Raw genomic sequence first — 24,446 nt, forward strand, 5'->3', positions numbered from 1 at the left:
AAAACAGGACATTTCTTAAGACTGCTTGAAAAGGGCAGAAGGTTTCTGGAGGACCCAGTGGCCAGCCGGGAAGTTATTCCACGCCAGGCCCCTTCCGACCAGCAGTCTGAGCCCACAGAGGGAGCAGGCACCCACGTCCGGGGCAGACTGGGTGCGCAGAAGAGTGTGCCTGAAACCGGAGGCGCAGGGACTGCATCCCGCTTCGCCATTTGAGAACAGGGACATTTCTTCAGTAAAAACTGCCTAAAACCAGCAGAAAGCTCCCCCAGAAGACAGAGATGGCTCCTGGAAGAGCCAGAGGGGAGCGGAGAAGTTCACCCAAGATGTCAGTCAGTCCGAGCAACACAGTGTCCCAACGCATACGACAAATTAGAAAACAGACAGTAGGGAGTAGAAGAACCACACGCAACCTAAAAACTCCTCAGGAAAGAAGCACACCACAAAAAGAAAACCACTCCCCAGATTGCAACGACAGCAACTTGGAAGAACTTCTGAGCCTTCCAGAAAGAGAATTTAAAATTGCCATGATTAAAAAAGTGATAGATCAGAAGAAGGAAATTGAGTCCCTAAAGAGGGAAGTAAGAGAAATGCAGGAGATCAAAGAATTAATGGAGGAACTAAAGAACTCTGGGAAAAGCAATGAAAGCAGAATAGATGAAATGGAAGAACGAATAAGTAATCTTGAAGACACAGAAATAAAAAGAACCAAAACAGAAAAGGAAAGAGAAGTACGAAGGAAAAAGAATGAAGAAAGACTTCGGGAACTATCTGACTCCATGAGGAAAGGAAATATAAGAGTTATAGGAATACCAGAAGGAGAGGAGAGAGAAGTAGGAACAGAGAAAATATTCATGGATATAATTGAAGAGAACTTCCCAAATGAGAAGAAGGAGCTGAAAATTGATATACAAGAAGCAAGAAGAACACCAAACTTCCACGACGAAAGGAAAAACACAGCAAGACACATAATAGTAAAGCTCCCAAGAATCCAGGACAAGGAAAAAATAATGAAGCTGACAAGAGGGAAGAAACAGATAACATTCAAAGGAAAACCAATCAGGCTGACATCAGACTTCTCTGAAGAAACACTACGGGCAAGGAGAGAGTGGAGGGACATAGTCAACAGACTCCAAGAAAACAGATGCCAACCAAGAATACTCTATCCCGCAAAGCTCTCTTTCCTCCATGAAGAAAGAATATGGACCTTCCCAGACAAAGAGAAACTCCGGAATTTCATTGCGACTAAACCCCCACTCCAAAAAATACTACAAGGAATCCTAAAGCCAGAACCTCAGAGGGACGAATAACAACGAAAGAAGACCAAAAAAAAAAAAAAAGTTATTAAAAGAATAAATAAATAAAATCAAAGGAAAGACAAACATAATGGCAAATACAGATGCTAACATATCAATATTAACTCTAAATGTAAATGGACTAAACTCTTCAATAAAAAGACACAGAGTTGCAGCCTGGATTAAGAAACAAAACCCAACCTTTTGCTGTCTCCAGGAAACACATTTAGCTACAAAAGATAAAAATAGGCTCAAAGTCAAAGGATGGAAAACAATCCTACAAGCAAATGGGCCAAAAAAGAAAGCAGGAACAGCTATACTTATATCAGATAAAACAGACTTCAAACTCAAAAAAATAAAAAGAGACCCCAATGGTCACTACATTATGATTAAGGGGACAATACTTCAAGAAGAAATAACACTCATTAACATATACTCACCAAACGAAAGAGCACCAAAATATATCAGACAACTGTTGTCCTCTCTGAAAACAGACATCAGAGAAAACACATATGTAGTGGGAGACTTCAACACACCACTATCAACAATGGATAGATCAACAAGACAAAAAATAAGTAAAGAAACTAAAGCTCTAAATAAGGACCTAGAGCATTTGGGCTTAACAGACATCTATAGAACACTAAACCCAAAAAAAACGGAGTACACATTTTTCTCAAGCGCACACGGATCATTCTCCAGGATCGATCACATACTGGGGCACAAGACAAACATCAACAGATACACCAAGATTGAAATCATACCAACCATCTTTTCTGACCACGAAGGCATCAAACTAGAAATAAATCATAAAAAGAAGGCAAGGAACTATCCTACCTCATGGAGATTAAAAGCCACACTACTGGAAGACCACTGGACTAACGAGGAGATCAAAGAAGAAATTAAAAAATTCTTTGAATTGAATGACAAGGAGGACACCAATATCCTAAATGTATGGGATGCAGCAAAAGCAGTAATAAGAGGAAAATATATAGCAATAGAAGCTCACATCAAAAAACAAGAAAGAACTCAAAGAAACAACCTAATCTCGAAGCTCAAAGATCTAGAAAAAGAACAACAAAAAACCCCAGAACCAGTAGAAGAAAAGAAATAATAAAAACCAAAGCAGAAATAAATGAAATTGAAACTAAAAAAACAATCCAAAAGATCAATGAAACCAAGAGCTGGTTCTTTGAAAAAATAAATAAAATAGACAAACCCCTAGCCAGGCTCACAAAGGAAAAAAGGGAGAAAGCACAAATACACAGAATCATAAATGAAAGAGGAGAAATCACAACGGACACAGCAGAAATCAAAAGAATAATCAGTAACTACTATGAACAGTTATATGGAAACAAGTTCAACAATCTAGAGGAGATGGACAAATTCCTACAACTCTACAATCACCCAAAGCTAGATAAAGAAGAAATAGAACACCTAAACAGACCAATTACAAGCAGCGAAATTGAAATGGTAATTAAAAACCTCCCCAAAAACAAAAGCCCAGGACCTGATGGATTTACAAATGAATTCTACCAAACATTCAGAGACGAATTAGTGCCTATCCTTCACAAACTCTTCCAAAAAATTGAGAAGGAAGGGACAATACCAAACACGTTCTATGAAGCCAATATTACACTAATACCAAAACCGAATAAGGACAACACAAAAAAGGAAAACTATAGGCCAATCTCCCTAATGAACACTGATGCAAAAATCCTCAATAAAATTTTAGCTATCAGAATCCAACAATGTATCCATAAGATAATTCACCACGACCAAGTTGGATTCATTCCAGGGGCACAAGGATGGTTTAACATCCGAAAATCAATCAACGTTATCCAACACATCAACAAAAAGAAATATAAAAACCATATGATAATATCAATAGATGCTGAGAAAGCTTTCGACAAAGTGCAACACCCATTCATGATAAAAGCCCTTGAAATTCTTGGGATACAAGGAACATACCTCAACATCATAAAAGCCATCTATGACAAGCCAACAGCCAGTATCATTCTCAATGGTGAAAAGCTGAAAGCAATTCCATTAAGATCTGGAACAAGACAAGGATGTCCACTCTCACCACTGCTTTTCAATATAATATTGGAAGTCCTAGCCAGAGCAATAAGACAAGAGAAAGACATCCAAGGCATCCAAATAGGAAAAGAAGAAGTCAAACTATCACTATTTGCAGATGATATGATAATATACATAGAGAACCCCAAAATCTCCACAGAAAAACTAATTCAACTCATCAATCAATTCAGTAAAGTGGCAGGATACAAAATCAACACGCAAAAGTCAGTAGCCTTCCTATACACAAACAATAAATCTGAAGAAGAAGAAATCAAAAAAACCACCCCTTTTATTATCGAAACAAAAAAAATCAAATATTTGGGAATAAATCTAACAAAAGAGGTAAAGGACCTATACAAAGAAAACTATAAAACACTGTTAAAAGAAATAGAAGAAGACACAAAGAAATGGAAAGACATCCCCTGCTCATGGATTGGAAGAATAAACATTATTAAAATGGCCATCCTACCAAAAGCAATATACAGATTCAATGCTATTCCAATCAAAATCTCAATGGCATTCTTCAAAGAAATAGAACAATTATTGATGAAATTCATATGGAATCACCAAAAACCCCGAATAGCCAAAGCTCTACTGAAAAAAAAAGAAGGAAATGGAGGCATCACACTCCCAGACTTCAAACTATACTACAAAGCCATAATCATCAAAACTGCATGGTATTGGAACAAGAACAGACATACAGACCAATGGAATCGAATAGAAAATCCAGAAATAAACCCACAGATTTATGGTCAACTAATCTTTGACAAAGGAGCAAAGACTATGCATTGGAGCAAAGAAAGTTTGTTCAATAAATGGTGCTGGGAAAACTGGGTCGCTACATGCAAAAGAATGAAGCTTGACCACTACCTCACACCATACACAAAAATCAACTCAAAATGGATTAAAGAACTAGACATAAGACCTGAAACCATAAAATACATAGAAGGAAATATAGGCGAAACACTACGGGATTTGCACATCAAAGACATCTTTACAGACACATCACCCAAAGCAGTGATAGTGAAGAGAAAGATAAACAGCTGGGACTACATCAAATTAAAGAGCTTCTGCACAGCAAAGAGACAATAACAAAAACAAAGAGAAACCCCACCAACTGGGAGAACATTTTTGCACCCAACACTAATGATAAAGGACTGATCACAAAAATCTGCAAAGAGCTGATGAGACTCAACAAAAACAAAGAAAATAATCCAGTCAAAAAATGGGCAGAAGAGCTAAAAAGAAACTTCTCTGAAGAGGAAATGCAAATGGCCCACAGGCATATGAGAAAATGTTCAACATCACTTGCAATCAGGGAAATGCAAATCAAAACTACCATGAGATACCATCTCACACCAGTGAGAATGGCACATGTTAAAAAAACTAGCAACAACAAATGTTGGCGAGGGTGTGGAGAAAAAGGAACTCTCCTGCACTGCTGGTGGGAGTGCAAACTGGTCCAACCACTATGGAGAGCTGTGTGGAGATTTCTGGACCTACTAAACATAGAGCTTCCATATGATCCAGCAATTCCACTCCTAGGTATTTACCCAAAGGACACAGAAACATCAATTCCAAAGAGCACCTGCACTCCTATGTTTATAGCAGCACAGTTTACAATAGCTAAGCTTTGGAAACAACCCAAATGCCCAAAAATAGATGACTGGATCAAGAAGATGTGGTACATATATACCATGGAATATTACTCAGCATTCAAAAAAGATAAACACATGCAATTTGCAGCAACATGGATGGCACTGGAAGGGATCATGCTCAGCGAAATAAGCCAAAAAGAAAAGAAAAATACCGGATGGTCTCACTCATAGCAGGAATCTAGAAAACTTAAATAAGGGACCAGGAAAATGAATATAAGAAAGTGAAAATCAAAATCAACAAAAAACTATGAACCAGAGACACTTTTTGGGGGGTGGGGGGCGGGAGGGGAAGGATTGGGGTCAGAATGGGGCGTTTGCAATTGTATGGGGGAATATAAAAATAAAATTTAATATTTTAAAAAATAAATAAATAAATAAATAAAAAAATAAAATAAAAAAAAAAAAGAAATTTATTTTTATTTAAATATTTTATTTTATATAATTTTTACATCTTTTTTTATCTTTGCACAATGTATGCATTTTCATTTTGGTTATATTCCCCATACAATTGCACCTCCCCCTTATTTTGACCCTAGTCCTTCCTTTCCCCCACCTCTCCCTCCCCCCCAGCCCCCACCCCCGTAGTGTGTCTCTGGTTTATAGTTGCTTGTTGATTTCGATTTTTACTTTGCATTGATTAATCTTTTTCCTGGTCTCTTATTTAGGTTTTGTAGATTCCTGCTATGAGTGAGACCATCCGGTATTTTTCTTTTTCTTTTTGGCTTATTTCGCTGAGCATGATCCCTTCCAGTGCCATCCATGTTGCTGCAAACTGCATGTGTTTATCTTTTTTGAATGCTGAGTAATATTCCATGGTGTATATGTACCACATCTTCTTGATCCAGTCATCTATTTTTGGGCATTTGGGCTGTTTCCAAAGCTTAGCTATTGTAAATAGTGCTGCTATAAACATAGGGGTGCAGGGGCCCTTTGGTATTACTGTTTCTGTGTCCTTTGGGTAAATACCTAGGAGTGGAATTGCTGGATCATATGGAAGCTCTATGTTTAGTAGGTCCAGAAATCTCCACACAGCTCTCCATAGTGGTTGGACCAGTTTGCACTCCCACCAGCAGTGCAGGAGAGTTCCTTTTTCTCCACACCCTCGCCAACATTTGTTGTTGCTAGTTTTTTTAACATGTGCCATTCTCACTGGTGTGAGATGGTATCTCATGGTAGTTTTGATTTGCATTTCCCTGATTGCAAGTGATGTTGAACATTTTCTCATATGCCTGTGGGCCATTTGCATTTCCTCTTCAGAGAAGTTTCTTTTTAGCTCTTCTGCCCATTTTTTGACTGGATTATTTTCTTTGTTTTTGTTGAGTCTCATCAGCTCTTTGCAGATTTTTGTGATCAGTCCTTTATCATTAGTGTTGGATGCAAAAATGTTCTCCCAGTTGGTGGGGTTTCTCTTTGTTTTGGTTATTATCTCTTTTGCTGTGCAGAAGCTCTTTAATTTGATGTAGTCCCAGCTGTTTATCTTTGCCTTCACTATCACTGCTTTGGGTGATGTGTCTGTAAAGATGTCTCTGAGGTGCATGTCATGTAGTGTTTCGCCTATGTTTCCTTCTATGTATTTTATGGTTTCAGGTCTTATGTCTAGTTCTTTAATCCATTTTGAGTTGGTTTTTGTGTATGGTGTGAGGTAGTGGTCAAGCTTCATTCTTTTGCATGTAGAGACCCAGTTTTCCCAGCACCATTTATTGAACAAACTTTCTTTGCTCCAGTGCATAGTCTTTGCTCCTTTGTCAAATATTTTCTTTTAACCTCACAGTCACCTCCAATTGTGTTCCTTTTTGTCGTCGTTGTTTCTAAATATGTTCCTTTCCCCTTGTCTGGAAGCCTCTCTTCTCAGCCTTCTCAGTGACTTCCACATGCCAGACCCAGCAGCCATGTCTCAGGCCCGCACACCTGTGTGATCGGCCAGCAGCGCTGAGCAGGGGGAAACCGGCCCCTCCTGCTTCTCTTCACCCGCTTTGCCTGACTGGCTTCTGCCTCCCCAGCTGCTCCTTCTTCATCGCCTCTGCTGTTTCTACTCCATCTTTCTGACCTTTAAATGTTAGAATGACCCATGGCCAAAGCTTCGCTTTCTTCTCTCTCCTGTGTGCTCTGACTGCCCATTCTTTTCTTGACCTCATCTAATTTCATGGCCTTAAATATCATCGATTCACTAATGATTCTCAATGTGTATTTATAGCCTGGAGCTCACCCTGAATCATAGACTTGGGTACACATATTCCTGCTTGACTTCTCTACTTAGTACCTAACAGACATCTCAGACTCAGGCTGCCCAGAATCATAGTTGCCTCATTTGCCCCAAGGGGGCCCAGCAAGAGGACCCTCCCCCAGGATCTCATGTCTCAGTTAATGGGTGTTTCCTCCTTCCATTGGCACAGATTTAAAACCTGGGTGTCACCCTACGTCTCCTCACACCCCATCATATCTGTCAACAAGCCTTGTTAATTGTTCCTTGGAAATACACCCAGTATCACGTAACTCCATGCTTCCCACTGCTACCAGGCTCTTGCATCTCCTGCTTGGTTTATTGCAGTAGCGTCCCATGCAATTATTCTCAACACAATGGTCAGAGTAAAACCATTAAATATAAGTCAAAGTATGTCACTCTCTGCGTCAGACCCTCCAGATGATTTCCCATCTCATGTGGAGTAAAAGCTGACATCCTCATGACCAGCGGCACCTCCAAGATGTAGCCCTGCTGCCTCTTGGACAATCTGTCCCAAGTATTTGCTTGACCCTCCCAGAGTGTGTGGTGAAGGGGGCTGCAGCACATCCTCACCACTTGGCTCGTTATAGGTTGTTATGTATCAATTTTTTGTATACTTACCTATTTTATATGTATGAACTTGATACTGTCTTATCACTGAAAAGCTTATAGGTCATTTTACTTCAAGTTCCTTTCGTATTTTTCTTCAACCTAATTCATCTTAATTTCACTCAATCTCTTAATAGGATGATTATAGGGTTCGCCATAAAGCTAGTTTTTCTAGTAACTCTTGGCATCTGAACATATATGATTATTTTTAAAATCTTTCCATTCATTAAAACAAAATTTACATACTGTTTGTCCACATCGAGTATGTCTGGATTTATAATACCTTTTGCTCCCTGCAATTATAGTCTGAAAAAAAAGGGAAACTTGAGGAGGGGAGGTCACTTGTGTACAAACGATAACCAGCGGTGCAACTGCATCTTTCTTTTCCTCCCCTGCCCTGCATGTGCACGCACACCCAGCGACAGGACTGAGCAGGGGAGAGATGACTTGACACCCTCTTTACGCTTTAAAACAATCGAATCCAGTGCTTAAATAAATAAATCAATCTTTAAAAAAATAAAATAAAATAAAACCATCAAATCCATGAATATTGAGATGATTTGTGTAAACAAAACCACCTGTCATTAAATATTTCTTGAATCTCAGATGTTTTTCAATTAATTTAAGCAACTGTGCATAAAAACCTCCTTTCTTCTCTGAAGCATTTAAGAAATGGTGACTAAAAGTTTTGCTACTTTGATTGCAAGATGAGGAAATACTAGCCTCAAGAGGAAAACCAGTTCTTTAAAACTGAGTATTTCCAAATGATACAAACCAACCACTCATTAAAGAGTTACCTAGTTGGAGAACTAAAGAAAAAAAATCATCTGGCATTTCAAACCGGTAGCTTTGTCTTAATTATATATCTTTTGTGCTTTCATCTAGACTTTTAAGAGCAGACATATCCCTGCAATCTTTCTTTCAACAGACATTTATTATTCATCTACTATGTGCCAGCAATATCCTGTCACATTGTTGAAAAGTAAATCATGAGATAAGACTGTTCATTCAGAAAATATTAAGGATGTATTATCTCTAAGACATCATCCAAGGTACAGCAGATTCAGGGATGAATATATTACTTTTCCAGAGAGAAAAAAAATCTGTAATCTGAAGTGCAGAGGCGGTGATTATATACTTAAACCACAAAAAGCTTTTCGAAAATGACTCTGTAAATAAGTCCAGCTGCACGCACACTTGTATAATGTTGGAGAAATATGCTCTGACTCAGAGATGCTCTGCTTATCAAACTTGTGACCACCAGTCATGGCGTCAAGGAATCTGAGCAATCCAGAAAGCCCATGGCCTACTTTTCCTGGGGTGAGCATCTAATTGCACGTGCATGAGCCCGTTCATGTCTTAGTGTTGATTTTGAAATGCTGTGCCCCCCTACTCGACTACCTGCAGTTAACTGCATAAAGAAACTATACATAAAACTCTTATTTCTTCCCTAAAGACCAGGCACTAATCCAGACAATTACGCTATGACTTCCGACTGAGCTCCTCACCACCTCTCTCAGTGCCGTCGGCTAAACCAATCAAATTTGAGCCTGGCTTCAAACCCCACCCCGGCACCTGTCCCCAGATGTGTGTTTTTCACTTGGCAGGTGCTCAGTGATATGTGTTGAATGAATGACAAATGAATTGGGGTTCCCAGTTGTCAAACACAGTGTACCTTCAACATAAACTGTGCCCACAGTTAGAGAAGCGGTTTAAAACGGTGTCTTTCCTAGAGTGGAGCAGCATGAATCTCTGTCTCGTTCATTACCGTACAAGTGAAATAAAAAATATGCTTAATCAAAAGAGTGTCCGCTGAGCAATTGGTTTGTTACTTGAGTTGTACAAAACCGATGTCATAATGGCCCAGAGCCTGTCTAAGTGCATTTCAGGACTCTCTGTGTGTGATTTTTATTTCTCATTGTCCTCACCTTCTCAGGAAAGAATGACTGATAGCCCTTCCTTGGGATATCTTGGCTTTTAAGAGTGTTGTTTTATCTATTTTTTATGACCAACCTTATGCTTGTTAAGTGTAATTTTTGCTTTATGTAACATAAAAAAAAAAAATCTGTGATATGGTGCCCCGTGAATTAACAAGAATGGCCGGACAAAAGACAAGAAATCTTTTAAAAACGAATGTTCACATTAAATACCTTGGATAGGTAGGCCTTCTGGGGATTTTTCTTTAATGCAACAGAAGCGCACCATTTCTGTTTTCAGAAATAGTTTCTTTCAGATACTGAGCTCGTCTAAAGTCATATTGTATAAGTAAGGGCTTAGCTTGTACATTAGTATTTTACATCTCACGGTCTTACTAAATCCTTTTTTGATCAATCTGATATTGAACAGATCTATATTGATTTCTTCTACACTTGTTTATGGTATTTATTTTGATATATCTGGGATTAAAAGCCAAATTAACAAGTGTAATCAATTTTCTTAGTGATAAAGAAAAGTCCTCCCGTGCCCTTAGATACATTCATCTAGGGATAAAAAAAACTTAAGTGAAGATGTTGTAATAAATGGATCGATTTATTCAATCACAGGGCATAAAAACATTAGCCCTGGGAAAGCACTTTCCTCCAAGAGCTTTAGCTACTGACTTTCTCTCGTGTTGCACCAAGTGATTTGCATTTTTAGAGAAATTTCATGTCTGCAGTGAGCTCCAGTGAAAACATGAATAAATTGCTTTCTTTCCCTCTTTTTCTGACTTTATGAAGCTGAATCCATTAGGGGTTGAACCAAAGTATAATGAAATAAAGGCAGCAGCTCACGTGATGGAAGCCCCGGATTGGATTTCTCGCTGGTCCAAGCTCCGTCGTCCTGGCCTATGTGTCAGATCAGCGGTCTTCAGGGAGATCCCTGCAGTGGGGGGCAATTTTTTTTAACTGCTGCTTTAGAAATGATCTCTAGGAGACGAGAAATTAAATGGACAAACAGCGATTAAAAACTAAATAGGCTTTCCACAGCGGTTCTCCACCAAGTCAAATAAATTAACCTCTCCAACCCTGACACAATATAATTACTTCAGAGGGGTTCTTGTCTCTCTCCTCCCATCCTCTGAATTCCTAGAGTGAGACCGAGTGTGCCAGTGATGGAATGGGCTTTGGATCCAGACAGACCTGGGTGTGAGTGTGCACTGAGCCAATGCCAGCTGACATTGAGCAACTGATTCTCCCCAACTTGTGGTTCCCTCATCTGTAAACAGGGACAGTAACTTCTAGGGTAGTTTTAAATGTCTTTATGTTCACTAGTACAATATGTAACCCCAATCCATAAAACTTAATTTTTACTTATGATCTGAGTGTTGCATGGGGCTAAAAGCAAGACAACCCCGACCTCCTTTAGCTGAATTTACTATTTTGCTTTTACATAAGTAGTAAGTATAGATAAGATTGTAAGTATAGATAACGATTCTCAAACTAATGAGCAAGCAAACCAGCTTGGGGTCTTTTAAAATGCAGATTCTGATTTAACGGGTCTGGAACAAGGCCTGAGAATCTGCATCTCTAGCAAGCTCCAGGTGACACTGGTGCAGCTTGTTTGGCAAGTCAGAGATCACTGGGAAGTGGAATTTATTTTGAACCTTATTTCTCTTGATCTTTATTTTAAATAGATCCATTCATTTTTATGGAAATTAAAAAAAGAAGGCTAGCTCATCTGAGATCTATCAGGTTTTGGTGGGGGAGTACTTTGTAGTGACAAGGTACATATTTACTCATTACAGTGTTGAAAAAATTCAACATTCAGCATTCAATGGAAGATTCAATTTTTGCTAAAACATCAATTTTTATCTCTTATTAAAAATATAATCTCCGATATAATCTTCCATTCCAACATTGTTTGTGTATTTTCCAAATGCTGTTATTTTTTATAAAGGCACCAGAAGAAAACATGCAAATCTATCATTTATGTTCATATTTTATATATATATATAATATATATACATATATAACACTTCATATAATTGAGTTAAGGAAATTAAACTTTGAGAGTGATAATAAAATGGTTATTTTTTTAATTCATTAATTCATCTGCAAACTTCTGTTCAGAGAAATATATGAAAAGGATATGTTTTCAGATGAATCTTTAGAGAAAGGCATTCCTGATTTCAGATTTGGAGAATGTGGATTTTTAAATCTTGGGCTTTTTTTTTCTTTTTAACCAAAATGGTTCAGATGAAAAGTACACACCAAAATATAAATACAGGGCCTCCCCAGTAGCACAGTGGTTGAGCGCTGGGCTGCGAAGCTCTCCACAGCCTCTGCAGCGCCAATTCCATCCCCGGCTGCTCCCCGGCCACCAGAGGAGGGTCCCACATGGCGCGCAGACCTCTCCTGCCGCCCGCTGCTCCCCTCAGCAGTGTACTTCGGTCCTTCTGCCTGCTCTGCTCCCCGCTCTGGCTCTGGTGAATTCTCTCACCCTCCCGCGCTTCTGATTGTACCCAGTGCTTGTATAAATAAATAAATAAATATTTAAAAATAAATTAAAAATAAAACCTTAAAAAATATATATAAATACAAAAGTCCTGGCCGACACCCATTTTTGATTTATTACAGCCCGTCTCAGGCGACATTCGACCACTTGACACGGATTATAAGGACTTTACCTGCCACACTTTCCTTCCTCCTGTCCCAGTCTTTGCTCTGGTGCTGTGTGCTCTACACTTCTAAAAATATTATAAATCCCACAACCTACCATATTTGTTTAAACAGTCAAATATCTTTTGAAGAAAGTTAATAGCTAAATCATCTTTCCTATTTACCCAGGTGCTTCCGTGCCTGGCATCCTCCATCCTCAGCTGTATCCAGATTCCCATCTGGTGTCATTTTCCTGACCCTGAGGACCTTCTCATTCCTCATAGTGCAAAGTTGCTGCTGCTGCTGACTTGCTTTTTTCTGCCACCATAGTCCATTGTGCCTCCTACCCTCTATGTTCCTCAGTCCTGCAGTCAGCTTTCAAGGGTTAGATTTTTTTTTAAAGGTTGATTTATTTATGCATACAAGAGCCGGGGCACAGGCCAGAGATGCAGGGGGTGAGAGGATTCACCGGAGACAGAGTGGGGAACAGAACAGGCAGATTGACTGAAATACACTGCTGAGGGGAGCAGCGAGTGAGTCAGGAAAGGTCTGCTGCACCATGTGCGTAGCTCCCTGGCTGGCTGAGAATTGAACTCGCGCGGCAGAGTCTGTGGACAGCCTCACAGCGCTGCGCTCAACCCACTGTGCCACCGGGGAGGCCCCCTCAAGGTTTAGATTTTAAGATCGTCTTTATCTGACTCTTAGTTTAGTTCCTCTATATTCCATGTATTAGTGACACCATCTAGTAATTATCTTTCTCCTTCTGGCTTATTTCGCTGAGCATTATCCATTCTAGCTCCATCCATGTTGCTGCAAATGGCATGAATCTATCTTTTTTGATTGCTGAGTAGTATTTCATTGTGTATATGTACCACATCTTCTTTATCCACTCATAGTTGTTTCAATAATTTGACTATGCTGCAGTCAACACGGGAATGCAAGTTTCCCTTTGAATCAGTGTTTTGAATTTTTCAGGAAGATGGCTAGAGCGGAATTACTGGCTCAGTAAAATTACTGAGTTCTACCTTTTTTATTTTTTTGATGAACACTTTTATATTCCCGTAACTATTCTTGATGTTTGCTCTGAGATGTAGCAAAGTTACCTGGAATGTGTTGGATCCTTGCTTCTAAGATCTTTTAGGTGGTGTCAGAGAAAGGCTGAATTTAAGAAACTAATTCCTCACTTCTGTGTACTCATATGCCCAGTGAATTATGAGGTTTTCCAGTCTGGCTGGAGGAAACAGGTAATATACCCAGCCTTCTGTGGATACACTGCACACATCCTTTGGAGTTGTTCTTTTCTAGCCTCTGGTACTTTTTTCACATATACTCTGAAAAGTATTTTCTGAATACCTGAGGGTGACCTTTCTAGAACTCTAGGATCCTCACTGTTGGCCACTCTCTCCTCTCCAGCACACTGGTTGCTAACTCTCATTGTCCTCCTCTCTCCGCTCCATCTCCTCAATTAGGGGAGGCTGCTGTGCTCTTCCTGGGTCCTCCCCTTGCCCAGGCTCCCATGGCCTGAAAACCTAGTCAAGGCAGTGAGCTGGGGCAATTCTAAGGTTCTTATTGTTTGTGTCCTGTCTCTCAGAAGTCTCTGGATTTTGTTGTCTGATGTCCAGTGTCTGCAAAATCACTATTCCATATATTTTGTTCAAAGTTTGGCTTTTGTTTGTTTGTTTTCAGGGAGCAAAGAGTTGTTTCAGAGAAGAATGCAGTCCAATTTCTATTATTCCATTTTGACTAGAAAAAAATGCAGACTATATAAAGTAGCATCAGTAGGAGAAATAAAAATAACTGTATAAAGACATCGACATTACATTGATCTGAAGAAAGTATTTAGTGTTTGAACATAATGATAGACCTGAATCAGATAATCTCATTAAAAGTTCAGATAGCAGAAGAGGAAATTCAGTATCATTCTGCACCAATGCAGTGTCTTCTGTATTTCAGTAAGGTCTAGATCCATTACATCTATTTAAGATAATGAGTTCGATGAGACTTCTGGTCCTCACATTCATTTGTATAGGCTTCAATTTTTTTTTTGAAGATTTATTTATTTATACAATAGCTGGGGTACAGGCCAGATGTGCGGGAGGGTGAGAGGATTCACCAAAGACAGAGCGGGGAACAGAACAGGCAGACAGACGAAATACACTGCTGAGGGGAGCAGCGGGTGAGACAGGAGAGGTCTGCCGTGCCATGTGGGAATCTCCCTGGCTGGCCGAGAGTCAAACCCATGCTGCAGAGACTGTAGACGGCTACACAGCGCTGCACTCAACCCCCTGAGCCACCAGGGAGACTCTAGGCTTCAAATATTAACAAAAGCCTTTGGAAAGAGAATTGCTATATACTAAAATCTGGGATATATGCAAGAACACGGTTTTGACACTTAAGAGAATCAACACCAACTTGAAAATGTAGTGCCATATATCTAAGGTGATGTGAACCTGTTCCCTGATGTCATGTGTAGTGCTGTAAACCAATGTTACCTCAATAAGTGGATAAATATAGTGAAAAAATAAATAAGCTGCAAATTAACAGGGGAAAAAGTGCATATCTTCACTATTACACTCATCACATACCGAATAACCACAGCACGATTCTAATCAAAGCAGAGAGCAGGTTTCCTTTATGTTTATTAAATTAGAACAGTGTCAGCAAGAAAATGTACGTATTATTTTGGGTACAGCGAGATTAACGCTGTAACCTCAGGCTTTGGTTCATAGAATTCTCACGGAACTGTCAAATGAGAAGGACCATGAATAACCATCCAATATCACCAGAAAGGAAAGAAGAGAAGAAAAAGAAAAGCGTCAAGTCATCTACTGGCATCAAGTGTGTTGATGCTTAAAACCTGCTTCCGAGGACTACTGATGGATGACATTACTCTTTGTGGTTATTACATGCTGGTTCTCTCTCTCTCTCTCTCTCTCTCTCTCTCTCTCTCTCTCTCTCTCTCTCTCTTCACACACACACACACACACACACACACACACACACACCCTCAACTTCCATTCTCCCACTTTCTCTGTGTTGTGCCCCAGGAGACTGACTTCAGACTGCATCATGCTGGTTCACTTACTTGCCTTCTGGCTTCCTGGCATGGATTTATCTAAAGGGAATCGCCAGCAGGAGACCTGGGGTGAGGGAGGTGGTGAGGTCAGGGAATTATTCCCCTGCCTCTCTCTCTTCAGCTCGGCGCTGACAGCTGTGACACTCTCCTTCTAGACTCTACTGGGTGACCCCTTTTCAAAACATGCCTCTCTCAAGCAGAGTGCAGCAGCGCTATCCTCTCTGCCCTCACCCTTCAGCCCCAGGGAAGATCCTGGCAGGGAGACCCTCTGTTGTGAGTCCCCGGGTGCCCAGCATCCCTTGTCAGTTACTTAGCTCTGCCCTCATCTCTCAATAGTCCCTTCGTTAAAATCTCTTTAAAATCCCAGTTGAAAGTGCCATCTGTTTCCTGCTAACTGATACCCACTCCTTCTGTATTGTGAATATCAAGTGGGGTGGCTTAAGGCAAGAACGTACAAGAAATATCAGGAAACTTCACTTGCTGAAAAGTTCAGTTGATTAGAGAACAGCGCTAATGAGGCCAAAATGTGTGTCTGGCTGTGCTCCCGGAGCACAGGCTGCTCCCTGACCAGCCACTGTACACACCATCAGTTACACGGCAGCCGTGCCAGAAAGGACACCAGAGCCGGTGCCAGCCCAGCCCACTTCTGGGAACATAATTCAAAGACTAGCGACCAACTGAGACAGCTTCAAAATCATCTTTGTTCCCAAAGGACAGCTTCTGTAATGGATTCTAATGAAAATTTGATATAGATTATTTTAAATAGTAAAGCTATACCCGTTCATATCTTTTTCAAAGCTCTGTGTTCATTGCATGACTTCGTGTGTAGCTAATTCATGAAAATTCAGATTAGATTATCAAAATATACCATATGTTGGTAAAGGGTCCAGGGTTTATAGGAATATATATCCAATTCATTTCTTTAAAATTCTCTGAACTGCCATGTATTAAACAAGTGAAACAACATAATCATCGCCTAAAGAATAAACGCTTAAATTTTATTTTGTGTTTGTTTGAAGTTATTTTCTGGTTACTGAATATGAATGACAATTTTCAGTTGATATACATATTTTCTCAAAATGAAACACTTCTTACTTCAATACTATTGCCTTGTAAAATCATATTATAATTAGGCCACTGTAGACCTACTAATGTATTAAAGTTGCTGTACTGGATTTATTTCCATGGTGTTAATTTTATATAATTTGAATGCATATGAGAGAGATGGAGAGAATTCTGTTCCTTTTGCAGAAATCAGTTTCTGGGACTCACTGTCAATAAGAATGGAGTACTATTTCTACTGATATTGAATTGTCCTTTAAGTAAAATGTGCTAAAATACTAAAGCAACCTATAATCCCATCACTGGTGGCATAATTCTGATATCCTCTGTGAGATCTGATCATTTTTTATCCATTGCATTTATTCTTAGTCATTTTCCTAAAGCATAATCTGAGTTTTATTTTTGAACAAAACCTCTTGAGTCATTTTGATAAGGTCAACAGAAAGCGCAGACTTTAAACATTAGGTGATCAACTTTTTGACAATAGCAGGACCCGCATAGCTAATGGAATAATAGCCTGCAGGGTCCAGCTAAATATGATATACGAATGTAATCAACCTCTGTGATGACTATTCAGAAGTAATCCCTTTAGCTTTGAACTGCAACATATATTTCAACAAGGCAAAAACCACATGAAGAAATTCTCTGCAGACCACACTGATACAATACAGCCTTCATATCCTGCCCTGTGTGTTTGCTGCTTCTAGTGAGTTTTAAATTTAAGGTAATGACTACTGTATATTCATGTGGACCTACAACAATACTTTTGATTTGTTGTGGAAAGGTTGAATCCATTACCAGGGGTCTAGTCTATAAACTCTGACACCACCTTTAAGTATGAGTTATTATTTACCCTTTTCTAGAGTAAGGCCACTAAAAATTTTTTGCATGGCAGAATTATAAAAATTCACTTACCTTTTCAAGTAGTGTCTCCTCTACTTCAAGTGACACTCCCCTATTTCTTAAATCTCATTTATATATAATACTGCCTTAAATATATATTGTTTTTAAATAAAGGGATGGGATGGTAGGTTGACTGCAGTTTAGAATTTGCTGACTTATTCTGTTGCTTTGGTGCAGTAAGAGCCAAGCGATGTTATAAATGAGACCTTTTGTTATGCACTTGAGCGCATCTACCATTCCGAAGTCTTTACTATTAGCATCAAAAGAAATACCTGTTTCTATTGAAATGACAGTAGAAGCAGGTTTCAATACAAAGCAGCAACTTTGTGTTGATTCTGGCCTCCCTTGCTGGAATGGCTTTATTCCTAACCTTCCAACTTCCTCTCAGTCCTACAGATCAGACATCTCAAGTCATACTCTTAGACCAACAACACAAAACCTTGGTCAGGAATCAAAATGAGTGCTTTTACAAGGATGGAACCAAGAATCAGAGCTCATATGCTCCCCTTGTTGCAAAAGAATAGAGGTACCAGCACACCAGAATAAGGGGTTCAAGTATTGCCTTCTGGACATTAATCATTACTAAGGTTTCCCAGCACTGGGGGAGTGTGAATGTCTTTTATTTAAATTAGCCACTATAGCCCAGGTTGAGTAAAAGAATAGTTGCAAATATACCTATTCTCACAGAAGCTATCTGGAAGATATTTGACAGTAAAAAAATCACCTTTGCTCAGTATCTAGAAAATAAATACTAAACAATTGTTTGACCAGGCATTTCAGACTTGGAATATCCAGGAAAGATTTCTCCATCTTAACAGATAATCTTCCACTCTGACAACGAAAGGGAATGCTGAGTTTAAGACATTAGAGAGTACAAAATAGGCATGAAGATATTAACACGGTTCTATGGATTACGAAAACTATTGAACTGAGATGCCTATGATAAAGATCTTTACCTAAAAGAATGACAGAACATATTATTTAATGCCAACCTCCTATTCCAGATCCCCAAAATACTGTAGCTTAAGAATATAAGCAATCGCTTCTTCCTTAATCTCGAAATGAGCTGTCTACACTTATAAGTTAGCCCTATAGGCATTCAGGGGGACATGACCTTCCAGCTCATTGCCCCATCACCCCTGGGCAAGGTTTCTCAATCAGGCACTATTGAAACATTGAGCTGGATAATATTTTTTTTTTGAACGGGAGAGAGATAAATGGTGCTACGGGTGCTGTAGGGTATTTAGCAGCATCCTGACCTTCTACCCATCAGATGCCAGTGGCACATCCACCAGCCAGTTCTTACTATCAAAACCTACTCCCAACATTTTCAAATACCCCTGTGGTGCAAAAACACCCCCACTGAGAACCACAAAGCAAGCATCCTAAGAGAACCAAGTGGAAGCTTCATAGTCATTTCTGATTTAGCCTGCTCATGCAATTACTTCTTCCACATTCTATTGATTATGAAACAGTCCCGTGGAGAGCTCAATCTTCAAGAGAAGGGGAATTAGATTCTGCCTTGATGGAGGAGTGGCAAGAAGAAATTTATCGTGTCACCTTAGTTGGACAAGAGAGGGACACGCAGAGTGGGAGATTTCCTAGTGACCATCTTTAACCATCTTTAAATGCCTGCCCTGGTGATAACATACATTTTTATCTTACATGTAATAAAGGTATATCTCTGAAAAGGGATCCTCATGTACACGCTCAAAATAACTTTAAATTGTGTTTGTGATGAGTCATTAAATGTACACATCTTTTTCTTTAGGAGATTCTAGAAGAACCACACTTAGAAGTTTATCTCAAGACTCAGAACATTTGGAAGAAGAACTCAGTGGGTATGATAAATCACGTCAAGTTACAATTTAGTACCCACATTGTGCAAGCTTCTATGTATAATCTAATTCTCCAAACATAAAAGAGAGTCATATCATCTAGCACTTGAAATACTATTTGGAAAAAAAAAAAAGACACAGATTTCCATTTAAACATTGCATCAGGTTAAGTTTTTTTGCTCTTTCAGGCTATGGTATCTTTTAAAGCAAATTTCTTCTACTTCCTAGTCCAGTGCAAAACTTAATTTTGTAATTTATTTCAGGTTTCCAGATGATGGAAAAAAATGAGATTTAAGTCAGCTTTTGACTCAACAATAAAGCAAGAAGAAATTTATCGGGTCACCTTCGTCATTGATACCTGTAATAGGAATATGTCACAAATAATATGGAGTTCTAATAAAAATGAGCATAACTATGTTTTCATTGAATTTTGTATTGCTCTGATCCTCTGTTCTACAAGAAATAGTCTATCACAGAATCAAAGTTTGGTTCTCCCTAATCAGAAAATAATTGTAAGTTTAAAAAAATCTATGCTAAATATATCTGGAGAAATATCTACTTAAATCCAAGAGAACATCTTCTACATATACAGAATATAAGACAAAGAGCATAATTTAAATAGGCAAGAGATTTGAACAAGTATCTCACCAAAGAACATGTGCATACACTAAAGAAGCACATGAAAAGGCCCTTGACGTCATTAGTCATTAGAGAAATGCAAATTAAAACCACAGAGATGTCCTTACACACCTACTAAAATGGCTGAAATTTAAAAGTCTGACAATACCAAGTGCTGCAAGGATATGGAGTAACTAGAACTCTCCAAGTCACTAGTAGAAATGTGAAACTGTGCAGTTGCTTTGGAAAACAGTTAAGCAGCTCTTTATCATTTGGACACACACCATGTGACCCAGAATCCACTCTTAGATGTTTTCCCAAGAGAAATGCAAAAATAGGTCCACAGCTAACTTGTGAATGAATATTTATAGCAGTTTGTTTACTTAATAGCCAACACCTGGAAATAATCCAAATGCCCATCCGTTGGTGAATGGATGAACATATTGTAATATCTTCTAAAATGAAATCTAACTCAGTAATAAAATAAAAGCAACCATTGATAAGTTCAGCAAGATGAATCTCAAAAGCATGATGCTAAGTGAGAAGTCAGTCACACAAAAAAATTCCATTTGTATAACATTCTAGAAGAGACAATATTACACAACAGAAATCAGATCAGGAGATGCCAAGAGCTGGTGCAGAGGAAGGAAAGCAGCGGTAAAAGAATTTGCTGGAACTTTGGGGACCATGAAAATGTTCTGTGTCCATGGTAGTGGATGCACATCTACATATCTTTCCCTAAGATATGAACTGAACTATACTGAACTATACACTTGAGGATGAATTTTACTTTATAAATGATGACTTGATAAATTGGCTTGAAAACATAAAGGAGCACGTGACAGTAGAATAGATCCAGCCTGGTCACATGGTTTTGTGTTTTTTTTTTAAAGATTTATTTTTGTTTGTTTATACAAGCACTGGGTACAGTCAGAAACGTGGGAGGGTGAGAGAATTCACCAGAGCCAGAGTGGGGAGCAGAGCAGGCAGAAGGACCGAAGTACACTGCTGAGGGGAGCAGCGGGCGGCAGGAGAGGTCTGCGCGCCATGTGGGACCCTCCTCCGGTGGGCGGGGAGCAGCCGGGATCGAACCGGCGCTGCAGAAGCCGCGGGCAGCTTCGGAACCCAGCGCTCAACCGCTGCGCCACTGGGGAGGCCCCGGTCACATGGTTTTTAAATTCAGTTAATTGTATGTGTAGTAAAGGTTTTAAATCATCTAAACCCACATGTGCACTGTGATTATCGGGGAAGTGGAATGATTTTACTTTTTATCCAATATTAGATTTTTTCCACATGTAACAATACATTGCATATTATGTCTTAATAATAAAAATATTAAAAACAAAAGAGTCTCCCACTATAGTGTAAAGTGTGTCCCTCACCATTTTTCTTTAAAAATGCCTCATCTCGCCTCACTCTATTTAAAAAGTAGTAGCAGGGTCTCCCCGGTGGCGCAGCGGTTGAGCGCTGGGTTGCGAAGCTGCCCGGGCCTCTGAGGCGCCGGTTCGATCCCCGGCTGCTCCCCAGCCACCGGAGGCGGGTCCCACATGGCGCGCAGACCTCTCCTGCCCCCCGCTGCTCTGCTCCCCGCTCTGGCTCTGGTGAATTCTCTCACCCTCCTGCGCTTCTGATTGTAACCAGTGCATGTATAAATAAATAAATAAATAAATAAATAATAAATAAATAAATAAATAAATAAATAAATAAATAAATAAATAAATAAATCTTTAAAAAAAAAAAAGAGTGCTATCAAGCTATCCCTGGCCACTGCAGGACAAGTTCAACCCCTGGATGGCCAGGGAGCTACCCACATGGCACATCAGACCTCTCCTGTCTTGCCTGCTGCTTCCCTCAGCAGTGTATTTCAGTGGAGCTGTCTGTTCTGCTCCCCACTCTGTCTCTGGTGAATCCTCTCAACCCCTGCACCTCTGGCCTGTACCCCAGTTCTTGTATGCATAAATAAATAGATCTTTAATAAAAAAATTTAAAAAAATAAAAAGCAGTATCAACCCTGAGAAAACCTTTCCTTTCATAAAAATAATTCTAGCTTTGAAATTTTAAGTCCAGGGCCTCCTGGTGGTGCAGCGGGTTGAGCGCAGTGCTGTGAAGCTGTCCGCAGCCTCCGCAGCACTGGTTCAATTCCCAACCAGCCAGGGAGCAACCCACATGGTACAACAGACCACTCCTGTCTTGCCCGCTGCTCCCCTCAGCAGTATATTTCAGTCAGTCTGCCTGTTCTGTTCCCTGCTCTGTCTCTGGTGAATCCTCTCACCCTCCCATGACTCTGATCTGTACCCCAGCTCTTGTATAAATTAAAAAAAAATCTTAAAAAAAAAATGAAATTTTAAGTCCAACTAACAAATACATTTTTTTCTCTGAAATCATTTCTGTAATAACAACCTCTTGCTATAGTATCTTCTTAAATGTATACCTGGAAATTTTTATAAGAATATTTTTAACAAAATGTCCACATCTGTGAAAACACTTCTAGAAATTAAATACATCAAATATAAACCTGTTGGGAAGGTCAAAAGAAACCAGAATTTACAATCAAATGCTAAACAGCCACACTGCTAAACCTCTGTTAGATATAATCAAAAGGTTTCTTTAGCAGTTTCTCCTTAAATTTCAATTTGAGTCATTTTTATTTGTGAAAGTGAAAACAAATCTGAAAACAAAATCAAGGTTTTATGATGACAGATGCAAATCACAGTGGCATCAAATGCTAGTTCTTAGGATCTATAAAAGATCCTTCTATAAATAATGCAACAAGGACCACTCACTGTGAACTTGTAAGTATTTACAATGGCCTCTAATTCCTTTTTTATCAAAATGACAGTGCCTAAAATGCATTCCATAATGTACTGTTTTTCAGTTTTCAGCTTCTCCTTTAAAACTTGCTATGATGTCATGCCTTTTCTGTTTTTTTCTACTCTAATAAAGATGCCCTAAAAGTGGTTAAAAAATGCATCCTTGGTTACAGCAAACAAATATCTTTGCCACATTTCTGGAAACACCAAAATTATCCCAGGAGGTACCCACTGATCTACTTTTTAAAGGACCCTTTCAATTTCTTTCCTCCCCACAAGTTTTCTTTTCTAGGGGCCTCCTCTGTCTTTGGAGCTGTGTCTGCAAACAGCTGAAGAAGCTGAGCTCCCGGTGGACAGTAGCAGATGTATCTGGCAGGTAAAGGTTTAGTTGCTCTCCTAAAGGAATTTGCGTTTTAAAGTAATCGAATCTTCAAATAAAAGTGCAAAGTTCAGACAGTTGGATTTCAGAAGTTCGAGATAAGGGGTCTTTCCAGTGCCCCTGAAATCACATCTAAGAAAAGATGCCTTTTCTGTTTGCATGCACTCACTTACCTGCTCTGCTTTGCAGCCTTTGCTCAAATACCACCTACTCAGACCAGCCTCTTCTCACCCTTTTTTGGTGGGGGGGAGGTGAAGAGGAGGGACCCTTTGATGACAGAACTTTATTTTCTCACGGTCTGGAAGCTAAAATCTGAAATCGAGATGTCAGCGGGCCCTGCTGTTTCTGCAGGCTCCAGGAGGAACCTGTCCCAGCCTCTCAGCTACTGTGCTCCAATTCTCTTTTTGAAAACACACACACATCATCATCCCCATAATAGCTGCCTCCCTTTCCTATCCCTTTCCCTGCTTTATTTTCTCTTCATAGAATACTATCCAATTTTATTTTAAACAGCTACTTGCTTATTCCTTATATTTCGTCTAGCCCACTGTTAAGATTCTGTTAACATTTGCTAAGGTGCCAGGCTGACAACGAATGTCCACAAGAGAGGCCGAAACACAGACATTTATTGCTCACAGGAGCTGGAAAAGTACAAAGCATGCTGTGAGCAGCTCCCCGAGGTTGGGGTGGGGGCAGTGCGCTCAGGCAGCAAGGAGGGCGGGGTGCAGCCTTTATTAGTGTTCGTGGGAGGAGTGCTTTGGATTCCCAGATGAAGACTGGATTGGCCAATGCAAACCAAAAGGAATAGGGTTTTCATAACCTCCATGAGGGTCTTATCTAAGGAGCACAGAGAGGAAGCCTCTAGAAGGCCAGGGAGACTTACAAGGGCTATGGGAAGAGTTATATCAGGAAGGAACTTGTGCCTCTTGTGAGCTGCAGCATGTGCTGATAAGGGTGTGACCTTAAAGGGTCACTTTAAAGTCCTTACTATCTGGTTAACCAAAGAAAATGAATGCCAAGGAGCAGCAGTGTGGAGGCTAAACTCTAGACACCCACTAACTCATTAAGTTCTGTGAGTGTGAATGTTAGTCATCTGAGTCATAAACACAGCACTAGGATGGGAACTGATATATATATATATATATATATATATATATATATATATAAACAGGTTCTCAAGTAAATATATGTTGAATGAATAGATCCATAGATGTATGAGTGAATGAATGAACAAACTCCATGTTTGATACTCATGAAAGTGGAGTAAGACTAGCCACAGAGGAAATACTGGTGCAAAGCCCAAGGGACCACAGCAAGACATTCTTCA

General features: G+C 39.5%; 1 protein-coding gene across 2 annotated transcripts in view; it reads left to right on the plus strand.

Annotated features, from left to right (window-relative positions):
* TTC29 (tetratricopeptide repeat domain 29) overlaps positions 1-19,723 on the plus strand; it is a 168,690-nt gene extending 148,967 nt beyond the window's left edge. For both annotated transcript variants that reach the window (XM_037497005.2, XM_037497006.2), the window contains 2 exons: positions 19,246-19,315; positions 19,576-19,723. In XM_037497005.2, the coding sequence (XP_037352902.1) occupies positions 19,246-19,315; positions 19,576-19,600 (95 nt within the window). In that variant the 3' untranslated portion in view covers positions 19,601-19,723. The remainder of the gene's footprint in view (positions 1-19,245; positions 19,316-19,575) is intronic.
* Positions 19,724-24,446: the final 4,723 nt, after the last annotated feature.

The sequence above is a fragment of the Talpa occidentalis genome, unplaced genomic scaffold (assembly GCF_014898055.3).
Source record: "Talpa occidentalis isolate TD23 unplaced genomic scaffold, MPIMG_talOcc4v2.1 talOcc4.8, whole genome shotgun sequence".
Lineage (NCBI taxonomy): Eukaryota > Metazoa > Chordata > Mammalia > Eulipotyphla > Talpidae > Talpa > Talpa occidentalis.